The sequence below is a fragment of the Anopheles gambiae genome, chromosome 3 (assembly GCF_943734735.2).
Source record: "Anopheles gambiae chromosome 3, idAnoGambNW_F1_1, whole genome shotgun sequence".
In the NCBI taxonomy this organism is placed as follows: domain Eukaryota; kingdom Metazoa; phylum Arthropoda; class Insecta; order Diptera; family Culicidae; genus Anopheles; species Anopheles gambiae.
In genome coordinates, this window is record NC_064602.1 from 89,046,594 (window position 1) to 89,060,083 (window position 13,490).

The following is a 13,490-nucleotide window of genomic DNA, read 5'->3' on the forward strand; positions in this document are numbered from 1 at the left end:
ATTCCATGCCATCGGAGCTAGCCGGAATCGATTCCGACGAAAACTTCATTTTTCCCATCACTGCTACAGACACACTGCTACATGGAGAATGATACTCACTTGCTAGCCGTAGCATGATCGTACCCCACCAGATGGCCCAACCCCACCCGACGACGCAGAAGATGATCGTGAAGCACTGCGAGATGCCCACGATACAGTTGATGATGAACGAACCGATGCGGCCCTTGATTGAGTCGTGCTGGGAAAAGCGAGGCTTGCCAATGCACAGACACAGCCCACCGGACAGTACCGTCCCGGAACCGGGTATGACTACGTTGAGGAACTGTACGAAGGGACGAAATGTGTTACATATTGCTTCGAAAGTTGAATTTCCTCAAGGACTCAAGGACGGACCACTCACCAAACAAAAGTACGCCAAACAGATCGGAAGCACCGGAATGGCACCACGCATTAAAGAGGAGTGCTCCACCAGTGACATATCGATTTTTGGCCGCAAGTCCTGCAAGAAGAAATCAGCATTTGGCATTAGAGAGAGAGAAAAAAACGGAGGAAAATTGTCCAAGTCATTCCCGTACCTCCGGTGGAATAGTGGGCGCAATGCTCTGCTTCTTGCTCAGATTGCTCGTCCGGCGGCTCTGGTTGTCGCCCTTCTTTTTGCAGCACATCATACAGCAGCTCAGACAGTTGAAGCTGAAAAACCGTAGCATGATTAAGCACTTTCTAATGAAGGCAAATTGCCTTAAAAACCCCTCGCTACTTACGTCGACTTCACCGGGACTTTCTTTTTCGGTTTCGCCTTCACCTTCGGACGCTGGCGCTTGAAGCAGAAGCAACACTTGACCGTCTCCATCTCGACCGGTTCCTCCATCTTGTGGCGCTTGACCTGCGTACCCTTGCCGTCGGTGGGCGGCTTCGGTCGGCAGCAACAGAGCAGGCTACTCCAGCACGATCGGCATCGGGACTGATCTTCGGACGGTGGATCACTATCGATCGAGGAACGGGGCTAAAATGTTGATGGTAAGTCGAATTAGAAAATGCTGCTAAACTCTCTTCTGTTTCTCCATAACTTACCACCAGCTCACGGGACTTGTTCCGGCGACAGCTAGCACAGCAGCTGAGCGACTGCCAGCAGGACGCCAGCGACGACTTGGGTTGCGATGCGGCGGCCGGTGCACGCTGCACGATCGCCGTCGATTCCGGTGCCGTCTTGGAGTTGCGGCACCGCCGGCAGCAACCGAACAGCCGCTCCCAGCAGCTTTGCTTGCCCGGTTCGTTGGCCGTCGTTTGCTTTGCCGTCTGCTCCTTGGCCAGCTGCCCGTCCGCCTTACGCTTGCCGAGACGGCTCCGGCCGCAGCACCCGCTGCAGCTCCGAAAGCATCGCCTAAACGGTAGGCAGAACCGCGTGCAGCACGGTGCACAGCAGGCGCAGCAACATTTCGAGCACTTGACCTGCTCGTCCTCGTCAAACTCGTCGCTGCGGGGAGGAAGAGAGATAATTGAAAGCAGAAAGTGGTTATAAGTAGGACGGAAGAAAGCATTTTCAAGGAAGGAAGCAGTGTTGCGGAAGAGATAGGTACGTGAAGAGAGACAAATCGACAGAGATAGCGACGAACCCGCACCGCACCACGCGTGTGTTGAAACGTTTATTGTTTCCCTTTCCGATTGTGTATCCGGTGCAACGGAAGCGGCGCGGAGGTGGGAAAATGGAAACAATTAAAATTTATTGCCACCACCCCGTGAGCGATGCGAATTTATGCAAAACGCGCCGTCCGTCGTCGTCGTCGTCGTCTCCGTCCCTGAGCGTTCGCTTCCTGTGCGCTCACACGTGCGTGCTCGACTGCGCTGCGGTTACAAGTGAACTGGTGGATGTGGAAGCCTTTTCCACCCGTCGGAAAGTGAGCCTCGCACACACAAACATACGCACACACATACACACCACGCTCGTGTACTATTTTTTGTCGCATAGTATCAACCCTCCCGAGCGCACTCAAGGACGGTGGGACCTTTTGCGAGCTTTTATTTATTTTACCCGTCACGTCACGGACATTTCCTTTCGGTCCAGTTATATAGTTTGCAGGCCTTTTGTGTTAAAAAGGCGGGAAAGGGGCGTGCAAGAAGGCGCAAGAAATTCTTTATGCGAAGGCAAAACCCTCTCCTTCACTGGCCTCAAGCTTCAATGCTCTCTCGTAGCTCAATTAATCAGCCTCGTCAGTCTCAAAACTCATACCGCATGGAACCTTAGTGGTGCAATTCGCGGAATGCAATTCATTGTAGGGTCATGTTTGGGCGTTTTAGACGCCTTGAGTCGCCTATGTGGCTCATAAATTAATCACGTTTCAGAAACTATTTTATTATCACAATTTTCTTAAGGTCAGGCTGTGAAATTCTATTCGGTTTCCCTGGCTCGAATGCGCGCACACGGAACGGAAACGTGCGCATAATAATGTGACAAGCGCACAAGATTTGTTGCGTGGTCGTAAAATCACCCAACGAATGGCCGCTAGCGTGCCTCATCTGCAGTGCTCATTAGTGGTGTGTCAAAGTAAGTTTGGGTGCTGTTGTATGAACAAACTTTTATTATGCTAATTAGGGGAGGTTCCAATTCACGGCTCAGTCATTAATTTTAAACACAACTGTAGCATCATGAGTAAAATTTCCATGTAGTTAATGAGGTCTCTCCAAAAACACACCTTTGTGTATATTCAACTATGCATTCGATGCTAAGACTAGAAGGAGTTATGTTTATCTATTGTTTTCACAGTTTAGGAATATTTTCTTCGATCTCTTGGCTATTTTCGGTGCTATACTCTTTTTTATTGTCCCATAAAAGCATGCTAAATGCCGACCTTCACCAAACAATGGACCTTTGCATATAGAATTGCATATCTTTAGGCGTCATACCTCCATTATACGATTTAACGTATTTATGGTTATAAATCTGTCACTAAATCGTATGACTGATCAGATTTAAAACAAAATAAAGGGAGAGTGATTTATTTTGGGCCTAAGCCTGGCAGATCCTTCCATCTACGGGGCCTTAAACAACCACAGATAGTGATGTGCTCTCTACAGCGCACCCACGATGCCGATTCGACTCCGAATATTTTTAGTCCGATTCCAACTTCGGCAAAGTGGGAACCACGTTTTTTTGTCTTTCACTTTGTGCGTGCACTTCGTATACTTCTTCTCCTTCTTCTATTTGGCGTAACGTCCTACGTGGACATGCCGGCCTATACAGGCTTTCGAGACTTAATTCATTACCACGCAGCCGGATAGTCAATCCTTGCTACGGGGGGACGATTCATTGTAGGCTTGAACCCATGACGGGCATGTTATTGAGTCGTTCGAGTTGACGACTGTACCACGGGACCACCAGACTTCGTATACATGCCTTACTTTTGAAGGTCGAATCCAACTCCAGCTGATTCGGAACGCCTCCGGATGTCTCCGGACGACTCCGACGTCTCCGGAATATTCCGGAATACTCCGTCTCCAAACGACCCCAAACTCCGACTCCTAGCAATTCTGGACGACTCCTGGCAATTCCGGACGACTCCGGATAATGCTGGGCGGACCTAACTTAACTACCTCAATGACTTCACCCGGAAATCGGATATCCTCACGTATCGCACTTGCGTTAATTACGTTTTCAGTGATTTCAATATTTTATCTAAAATTTTGCTTATTTTACAGCAGAGTTTTTGTTCAATTTCACCACAATTGAAATCAACGACTTGCTAAGCCAACAACCTCAGCCAGGCCAATCATTCAGCAGGATAAGGAAAAATCCTTTTTATTCCAATGCGATTACTAAGAAGACACGTTTAATAGTTCCACGTGTAATAGTAGGTAATTAAACACACAGACGAGATAAGCAATATCTTTTGATTTCCATCTTGCACTACCGCTTCTTGCTTTCAACCAATTCAATGTACACACGCAATTCAAACCTTGTCAAACGTGGTTCATCAATATCCTTTTTGCGTTCCTATTTTCAACTGTTTTACATCAACAAAACCACTTCGTATTAGCTAACCTTCAATCAACACAACTAATTCCTTCCAATCGATAGCTTGAGCTCTCCTCCTGTTAAGCGCTTTTGCTGAAACGTATTTGATTTGCCCCCAAAAATAGGACTCCACTCCTCACAACTCCTAATGCACACGTTCAATGGCAGGCTCACGAAACGATTAATCCTATTTTTGGGCTCGTTAAACCATCCAAGGGGACAACCCACACGATCGCCACGACCGAACACCGAACTTGAAGCCCAACGACTTGTTGGCGAGCACGTCCGTTTGCTACTGAACCGCCTGCCTCGAACGGTGGTTTGATTAATCCGCATCCGTCTAAGGAAAGGCGGTGGTTTTGTTTTTCTCTCGCCCCAATATAAAAATGAAACCAACCTCCCCCCCACCCCACCCATTTAGTCCCATAAATGATGGTGGTGCCGTCCCGTTTTGCTAACCTGTGCCACGTACGAATTAATTCACTCTGGCTATCGTGCAGCGAAATGCTGTACACGGACGACTCTCTGCTGACCGTCGGCCGATTTCCGTCGTATCGTGCCGCTGCCATCACATCGGGGCGTTGTTTTTTTGGGGGAGGGAGCACGTTCGAGGGGCACCGTCTTGTTGCGTATATTGCGCCTTGTTGTTTTTCTTGTTCGCTTTACACTTCAGAACACACCACAGCACGGCACAGCGCACTTTCGGTTTATTTTAGCTTTCGTTCCATTTCATTCTCCAGCAACTCCAGGGAGCAAAAATAAAAATAAGGGAAAACTATTCGCACACAGCACCAACACCGAGATATCGCCCTGTGGAGATCTGTTACACGCGCGTGCCGCGATATTTTTTGAACCGTTTTGGGGTGGGCGGCCAGTTGAAGTTCTTAAATGAAAAGGAGGTCACACCAGTTTGTTGAAAAGGGGAGGAAAAAAGAGGGCACGCGACACATACATAAAACCGCACCGACACACTCACAGCACAGAAGGAGCGCTCGTCTCGTGTCTCGGGTGAGAATAATTATAAAGAAAAATATATGTAATCACACAACAGCACCACCCGCCGGCCGCATATATGGTTCGTGCCGTGGCTCTATAGCTAAGGAAGGAAAACGGTTCACTGGACGCGCGTCTTATCGCAAAGAGCAACTGCACGTGATGCACGTGGTGGAAGCAACTGCACCAAACCAAAGCACACGATTACAGTTCACTATCCTTCGCTGAATGGTGTCTTAAGACGTTATTTTAAGTCTTACAAAACATGTACAAACGTTGCTTAATTGTTGTAGAGGTGTCACATCGTCCTTAAGCGTTTCAAGACGAAAGCTCCTATAGTTCACCTAAGACAACACACCAACAGGAAGCACCAACCGTACCGAACCGATTGGATCAACCGAACGAACCGGTATAAGGTGACGACCTGTAAACAGGAACCTCTGTCCCGACAGCCCGAGAACCAAACGAACTTGCACCGCGTGCCAAGCGTTGTTCGGCTTTTGTCCCTTTTGCTACACATCTCGTGCCATGCTCGCGTCTCCGCACCCCAAAAACGGCCACCGCTTTCCCATCACACCCATTCGGTGGCTTCGGGCCGGGAGCACCATTTCTAATCAATGCAAAGTATTGAATCTGGCAAAAAATGTATTTTAAATTCAAATTGGTTACAAAAGGTATGGAGAGGGCCTTCTTTTTTTTGTTGTTGCTATTGTGCAATGTTTGCAAATGTGTTGGTACACATGCTTTCCCTTTTCAAGCAAACACCAATTTTGCGGTGGAAAAGTGGGTATAGTAAATCTTGTTTCCTTTTCATTCTTTCTTACATACGCAAACCACTACAGTCCGTTTTTGCTCCATTTCGCTAATGATGGAGCAAATTGAATAAATTTCAACTTGCCTTCACTGCTTGTCGCATTATTCTTCTTCTTTTCTTTTCCTATGTGCAAGGACGGTACAGTGGTATCGAAAGAGAACGTGGAAGTGGATAAAATATTATGTTTTTTTTTTAAACAAACAAAAATGGTGAAAACAATAATTTTACATTATTTTTCATCTCGTAAATGCTAAATTAAGTGTTAAAAGTGTATAAAATAGGCAACACTCAACCAATGAGTAGAATTTGTCTCACAAATTGCATACAATTAGGCGTTTTAAACAATTGCTTTTACAATTTTGTACAGTTTACCTGTTTTCTGTTAAATTTTTACCGTAGTAAACATTATTTAATTTCAATATTTAAATAACAAAATAACGCTCTTTCGAAAGGTTTTTCTTATTTTTTATGGTGCTTTGAATACAGGAATTTTTAATCAAATTTCAAGCATCTTAAAACATTTTTCATAGCTTATAAGGTTTTCATTGGTGCTATAAAGTTAATAGTATCTTTAATCATTTTTTTTAATTGTTCTGCTTAAAGTTAATTTCAGTTATTATTACTACAATGTAAAAAAATGTTATAAAATAATCAGTTTGCATAAATTTAGGCGTTTAGAGCGAAAAAGGGTTTTTGGTCTTGAATCGATCAAACACTTCAAAAATCCGTATTTTTACAAAAAATAAACAAATTGATAAACGATTCCATTCCATTTACATTCCCACTGTTCCCCACTGACCAGCCGAGCTTGACTGGAAAGTGGCAAAATGGACGAGAAATCGATTTGTGACACTTTTCGTCGCTCCCATCCAGCCAGCCCACCATCCAGCCATCCAGCTGGAGGTCCTTCGCGCGTACAAACTCGTAAAAAGAAACCGAAAGGATCGATCGTTGACCAGGCACCGGCACCAGCATACAAAACGGCAAGGTCTCCGGCACCACCGCCACTAAGTGAATTCGGTGTGGTGGAATTTCCCCGTGACTTTGCGGTTGCGGTCCGAGGTCCGAGCACAGGTCCGTGTTTGCATGACTTTGACTTTGATGAGCTTTGTGGCCATTCGAAGGGAACAGACACCTTTTTTGAATGGTGTGGGTCAGAAGGTTTAGTGGTGAGAAGAAATTTCGGCCACAAATCACCTGATTGTAGACGGAAGGAGGGTAAAGGGAGAAAAAGGAGGAAAAGCAAGGCAATAGTTAATCATTTGCGGCGCGTCTTCCGGTTTGCGAAAACGGACACCGATACTGGTGCCGGAATGATTAACGACGGACTCGAATTGACCCTAATGGACAAAAGCGAATCATCATTTACATCATTGCGATGGGTAATTTATCATTTTTGGGTGCCGTTACTCATAGTGATGCCGATAAACTACATCTAATGATGCATACATTTACAGTAATATTTACTTCAAGCATGTTCTACTAAAGAATCGTTAAGTTAAAAAATAGCTTTTATTTGATATTATTTAAATTAACAGTTTTCTCAACTGACGGTAAGAAAAGTACCTATAAGCGTCCCTTGCACTTGCTCTATCACCATGCAAACATACACGTGCCAGTATGCAAGACCTCGGCGTCAACAGTTCCAACCCTCACCCGAATGGGGAAATGTAATAAACATAAACAAAAAACTCAAACTTTTAGCCCTTGTTCGGTGTCGGCAGCGAGGTATGTTGCGGGACCCTTAGCTGGTAGAAAGGTAGGCAGGCTAGAAAATCTGCATTCCCAACCCCACCGGCCGAAGAAAATGCAAATGCAAAATCACTTCACGTGAATTATTTTACGTGGCAAAACAACACACGGTGGTGCAGAGTGTAGTGTAAATACAGGACTACTGAGGGAGGCGCAGGACGGAATAAAATAACTGCAACCAACTTCACTGTCACGCTAGGTGTGGACCTCGGAGGGTTTCTGTGTATTTTTTTCCTACTCCCATTCCAACACGTTACACACCCCAAGGCCTTTGCTTTAAAATTCAAAATGTTGCAAGGAGAGCAAGCTACAACAACTTTGAAAATTCTTTAAATGCAATGGGAACATTCGCGAACGTACAGTGCGATGTCAGTTGCAATTGTGCCTCTGCCTAGATAGAGGTGACTGTTGCGCTATTAATCAAGCGTAACATCTTCACACGTTTAATTGCACTGAGGTGAGGCGTGGCTTTGGATTTTGACACTTTCATTAAGCGCAAAGGCAGCATAATTTGATGTGGGTAGTAATTGACAATGAAATTAAAGTGTCAATTAAAGGGTAGCTTAATGCAGGGGAAAGAATTATATATTTGAAATAAAAACATTCATAAGAACAAGAATAATTCAACAAAACAATAACAATAACAGAATAAGTAATGACAAGTTAAGATTAAGTTAAAAACTAGTTACAATACACAACATAAAAACGATATAAAACAAAACAAAAGTAGTTGACTTGAGCAAAAAAAAAAAAAAACAAAGTAAATAGTAATAGTAAACCAATAAATGATAATATAAAAGATTGGTCATCGTGGTCATTACATAAAAAAAAACTATTAAAGCTTAAAAAAATCAACTGTATGTGTGCGGTAATATATTCGAACAAAAATTTGTAGTTAAAAGAAAGCACCACAAAGCCTCCCTTCGCACAGCGCATTTCAACTCGTTTGCATGCCTCTCTTACAGACCCTAGCACACGATAAGAACCACCCATCAGCTCCACCCAACTAATAAGCGGGTGACGGAAATATGCAAATTCGCTAACTACCGTCTGTGTGGTTGAAGCAATCAAAGACAAAGAGAAAAGGAGAGAGAGAGACACGGTGAGAAAGGGAGGATGGTTCGCAAATCGGTCCCGTTCCCCTTTCGCTTGAATGTGCCCCCAATTTGGTACACACACGGACCCCGGCAAAAGGAACAAGTGTCCATCAACGGTTCTGCTCCAGGCGCAGTGAGTGTGCATGAGCACGCTTCCGGTCCCGTACCGTAGTGGCAGCATAATTCACGAACCCCTAAACCGCCCCCAGGACCCTTCTTCTACCCCCCGCCGTTCTGGGTCTTGATTTTTACGCCACGATAAACGTATAATTCTCTTTTAAACGAGCGTGCTTTAAAACCAGAACCAATCCACCCTGAACACATCCACTGCCGGAACGAGCGAGGGAGGGAGAGAGAGAGAAAAATCAACGAAAAGAAAAGGACTAAAAAACATGGCAGCTACTTCTAATCACGTCACGTTACTTAAATGAGCCTTATGAGACAGGCCGAGCGATTAAAAGTGGGTTAGTGTGTGGCCAATTTTGTGCCAGTTGGTTACAGGTAGGTTTGTACAGGAGGTTTGGGGAAGTAATTGCAGGCTGTAAATAATGAATACAAATGTGCCCATCAGGGAGGGACCTCCCTGAGGTGTTATCGAGCCGTTAGATAATCTGATAAGAAAAACAGATTTATATAACCTTACGATTTGTACACAGCAAAGGTTAAGAAGTGGATGAATGCAACTTCAAATGTCTTTGGATTTAGTTGTACAAAATTCCTTGTAGAAAATTCTTACAATTTCCAGTAAACAGGGAAGTAGACCAATCAAACCTAAAAGTAGCCTTTCTCTCTCTCTCTCTCTCTCTTACTCTTGTACTCTCTTCACCTTGCTCTTTAGTGTATTTAAAAAAAATGTAAGACGGTAACGCGCAAAAGCGTAAAATTCGACAAAGGAATTCTTTGCCTTAATACACGATAGACTTGAACGGTGCTTTAAGCGACGAACCTCATTATCGTGTTAAAATGAATTGACGATTTATCCTCATCTTCTCAGTGCACTATCTTGACGATCTATGCTAATATATGACTCATGCAAAGGATTGTATTTCACAATTCTGGATTTCCTTGTTCCGATCCGGCCAAAAACCGACCTCACACGGAAGAAGATATTTAATTCATATAAATCATTTAATTAATTTACTATTTCCATTGTCTGCCTTTAAGGCTTAACTAACTATTCTAGCTTAAATGAAGTTTAATTATAATTACAGTTATTGAACAATTTAGAGAAAAAAAAACAATTATATAAAAGAAAGATAAAAAATCGTTATCTTTCATAAACAGAAAGAAAGTAATAAATAAACAGAAGTAAATAGCAAGATTAAGAAGACGGACGAGGTGTTCAGTCCCGAGAAACAACTTAAGGATGAGTTGAAGTCGAAGAGATTATGATCATGATAGAGAGTTCTTAAGCAGATCAAAGATCTCTAAAAATCAGCTAAAACTCTGAGTATGAAATCCAGGATTTTATTTGCTTTGGTTATTACAACCTTTAACTGTTGTTTGAAGTTTAGCTATCGAGAAGCTTATAATCAATATAAATTGGAAAGCATATTTATCAGGACAAAGGCACATACAATGAGCACAACTTCATTCAAGGAAGGAGTTTAGGTAGAGTTGAACACTTGCTTCGAATATTGGGCAAATGTGAGCAAAATTGAGCTCCAGATTTAAATAGACATTGCCACTCACCTGTTGCTTCCGGCACCGCCACCCCCGTCCGGCCCCATCGTCCGATCGCGCATCGACTCCGTGTTGGCACTTGAAACGTTGTCCATCCCGGGACTCCGGCTACCCTGCTGCTGCCTGTGCTCCGCCATCGGTGACTTCATTCGGTGCTCACCATTGTACTCGTTCGACACCTTCTCGCCCTCGCCGTCGCCCGCCACCGTCAGCTCGTGCGTTGCCACACCCATCGAGCCCTGCCCGTCACCGCCACCACCACCACCCGCCCCATGGCTCGTCTCGGTGTCGGTCGTATCGTCGTGCTCCTGCGAACCCTCCGTTACCTTCGTCATCGTTTGCGGTGCCATCGTACCGCCGCTTCCCGTCTCCCCATCCCCGCCCGCCCCAGCACCTCCCGCCGTCGGTGGACGAATGTTGGTGAACGAACGGGCGTGAGCAATGCTCTTGATCGATAGCAGCGATCCGCGGCTCATCATCCTGCGCAGCGGTTTCGTGCTGGTCGGTTTTTCGTTCATGCCGCCGGCCTTCGATCCAACGGTGTCTTCCCCTGTACCGTCCGCTCCCGCCGTACCGGGAGCGTTTCTAATTGAGGCGGACTGCAGGCGAGTGGAGGATGCCATCGTCCCATCGATAGCGGTCGCCGTCGTAGTGGCAGTGTCAGGCCGTTGGCCAGCATCAGCGGCACGGTCCAAATTGCGCTTGCTTCCCTTCAAGCTGATCAGGCTGAGCAGCGATCCCTTGCTCTGCAGCTTCGGCGTGGGGCGTGCCGATTTCACCCCCACATCGGTCGCTCCCTCCGTGACGGCATTGAGCGGACTCTTGCCACCGAGCTCCGTCCCGGACGCATCGCCTCCACCACCGCCGCCCGAGGAGTCTCCGCCACCCGTCCCTGCTGCCGTCTGGTGCAGGCTCGAACGCGAATCCGACCGCTTGTTCAGCAGCGAACTCTTCGAGTCGCTCTTCTTCGGCTTTCCGCCCATCGTTGCGAGCGATTTGTTGCTGTCGCTCTTCTTCAGCGAGCGCTCCGAGTCACGCTTTTCGATGCGTTCCTTGGTGTCGGAACCGGCCCCGTCCGTCGCTTTCGCCGAACCTTTGCCACTCCGCATCTCCCCGCGGCTGTCACTCTTCATCAGCCCTCCCGGGCCGGTCATATCGTTGTCGGAGTGCCGGTTCGCCTTGGACTGGATCAGCGAGCTGCTGCTCTTGCCACCGCGGCCACTCTTGCCCGCTCCCAGCATCCCGCCAGCACCGCCGGCAGCTTTCTGGTTCTTCTCGTACAGCTTGTTCGCCCGCCGCAACTGGCCCGGGTCGAGTGCAACGGCCGAGCTGCTCCGTCTCAGCTGCCTCCCCCGTCCTCCAGCTGCCGATTTGGCTCGGTTTGCCGGAGTGCCCGGCAGTGCTTTTCCACTCTTTACACGTCCAGCGCCACCCCCGGTTGCACCCATTTTCATTCCTCTTTGATCTTTTTCTCCCATTCCAGCTTTTGCACTCTTGTCTCTCCTTCGTGCGTTCGATGTCAGCTTCTCCATGCCTGCGTCCCTACCGGTACCTCTCTGGCCCGCCTTTGACGCACCCTTTGGAAGCTCCGCAGCGGTCGGCTTTCGACGTCCACCTGGACCCGCCGTTCCAACACGATCACTGCGCGAACGAAAACTTGCGGCGTAGTTCAACGCACTCTTCAACATTCCTCCACCACCCGTTGACTTTTTCGACCGTTTTGGTCCTTCGTCATATGGATCGTAATCGTCATCATCGTCATAGCGTCCGCCCTTTTTACTTGCGACCGATTTCGGCTTCTTCCCCTTAGCACTAGCCGTGCCCGATGGTTTGGCCGCGCCCTTCGCTGCCTTTCCCTTCTTTCCATCGGCTTTCTTCTCCTTCACCCCGTTGCCTTCCGAGTCTTTGCGCACGCCCGACCGCACGATGCCAAACTTCATCTTCAGTGCCATCTTTCGCTTCTCGCCGCTTTCTTCCTCTCCCTGCGATGCTTTTGCCGCCGCCGCCGCCCCCGCTGGTTTGGCGTTTTTTTCCGGCTCCGGCTCAGTGCTGCCCCCCTTTCGGGCACTTTCTATGATGGCGCGGGCAAGATTGAAGCGTCGCTTTTTCGGTGGCGACGCTTGCACATCTCCCTCCTTGCCGGACGGTGGCTCCGCTTTGCTTTGCGCCTTGGGATCCCTTTCCACGGACGCTTCCTTGCTGCCGTCTGCCCGCCCCGGCGACACTTCCTTGCTTTTGTCCCGCGACCTTGGTGACATCAGCAGCCCTCGGATGTTAAAGACGGGCGCTCGGAAGCCTCCCTTCTCGCCGCCCTTCTTCCCACTGCCAGCTCCTCCCTCTTTGAGATCGGCCTGCGAGCTTTCCATCGAATCCTTGTCCGGTACGGGCGATAGAGTGGGCCGGCCCGAGAATGGTTTGTAGCCAAACAGCTTCAGATTCTTGAGCTGATGCTCCGGTATCGATATGCGATCGCCGTCCGTCCCCGTCCCGGACAGGCCCGACTCGCTCGGCGTGGGCGTGATCGAGCGCCCGTCCTCCGACGGCTGCGTGATTGTCACTTTGGCACTTGGCACGGTCGATTTTTTGCTAATCACCTCGAGCACACCGCGCTGCCGCCGGCCCGGATTGGGCGCTAGCGAGAGGGAGGTTTTCGACTTTGCGGGCCGTTTCGTGCGAGCGGAGGCCGCCTTCGGGTGGCCCCCGAGCGTGCTGAGGGACAGTTCCGAGCCGCTGAAACGCCTCCGATGACCGTGCGCTGCACCGATGGAGCCTTCCTCGGGGAAATCGGCCCCGTAACCATAGAAGCCGACGTTCGAGGTGCCCTGGGTGGCGGAACTGGCCGACAGGATGCGGGAGGAGGCGAGCCGGTGCTTCTCGCGGTACGGCGAGTAGCGGTTGCTACCGCCGGCCAGATCGAACGAGCTGGACTTGGGCAGGACTTCGTTGATGATGGTGAAGGCGGTGTTTTTGTGCTGGCGTGCGTCCGATACTCTAAAAAATGAGAAGAGATTGGTTAAGAAGAGGTAGGATCAATATATAAAAAAGAATTAAAATTAAAATCAAATGGAGACGCCTGGTGCCTCATATCAATAAAGCTCAATGGATGCGCCTGGTGCTTTGTAACAAAAAAGCTCAATGGATG

The 13,490-nt window shown here is 47.8% G+C and overlaps 1 protein-coding gene across 1 annotated transcript in view; it reads right to left on the reverse strand.

Moving 5' to 3' along the window:
* LOC133393180 (protein stum) overlaps nucleotides 1–13,490 on the reverse strand; it is a 28,239-nt gene that overhangs the window by 2,857 nt on the left and 11,892 nt on the right. Inside the window, exons 4-10 of the mRNA XM_061656654.1 lie at nucleotides 10,358–13,339; nucleotides 4,469–4,669; nucleotides 1,072–1,474; nucleotides 762–1,003; nucleotides 576–690; nucleotides 401–499; nucleotides 100–322 (exon numbers count right to left, since the gene is read on the reverse strand). Of these exons, the coding sequence (XP_061512638.1) occupies nucleotides 100–322; nucleotides 401–499; nucleotides 576–690; nucleotides 762–1,003; nucleotides 1,072–1,474; nucleotides 4,469–4,669; nucleotides 10,358–13,339 (4,265 nt within the window). The remainder of the gene's footprint in view (nucleotides 1–99; nucleotides 323–400; nucleotides 500–575; nucleotides 691–761; nucleotides 1,004–1,071; nucleotides 1,475–4,468; nucleotides 4,670–10,357; nucleotides 13,340–13,490) is intronic.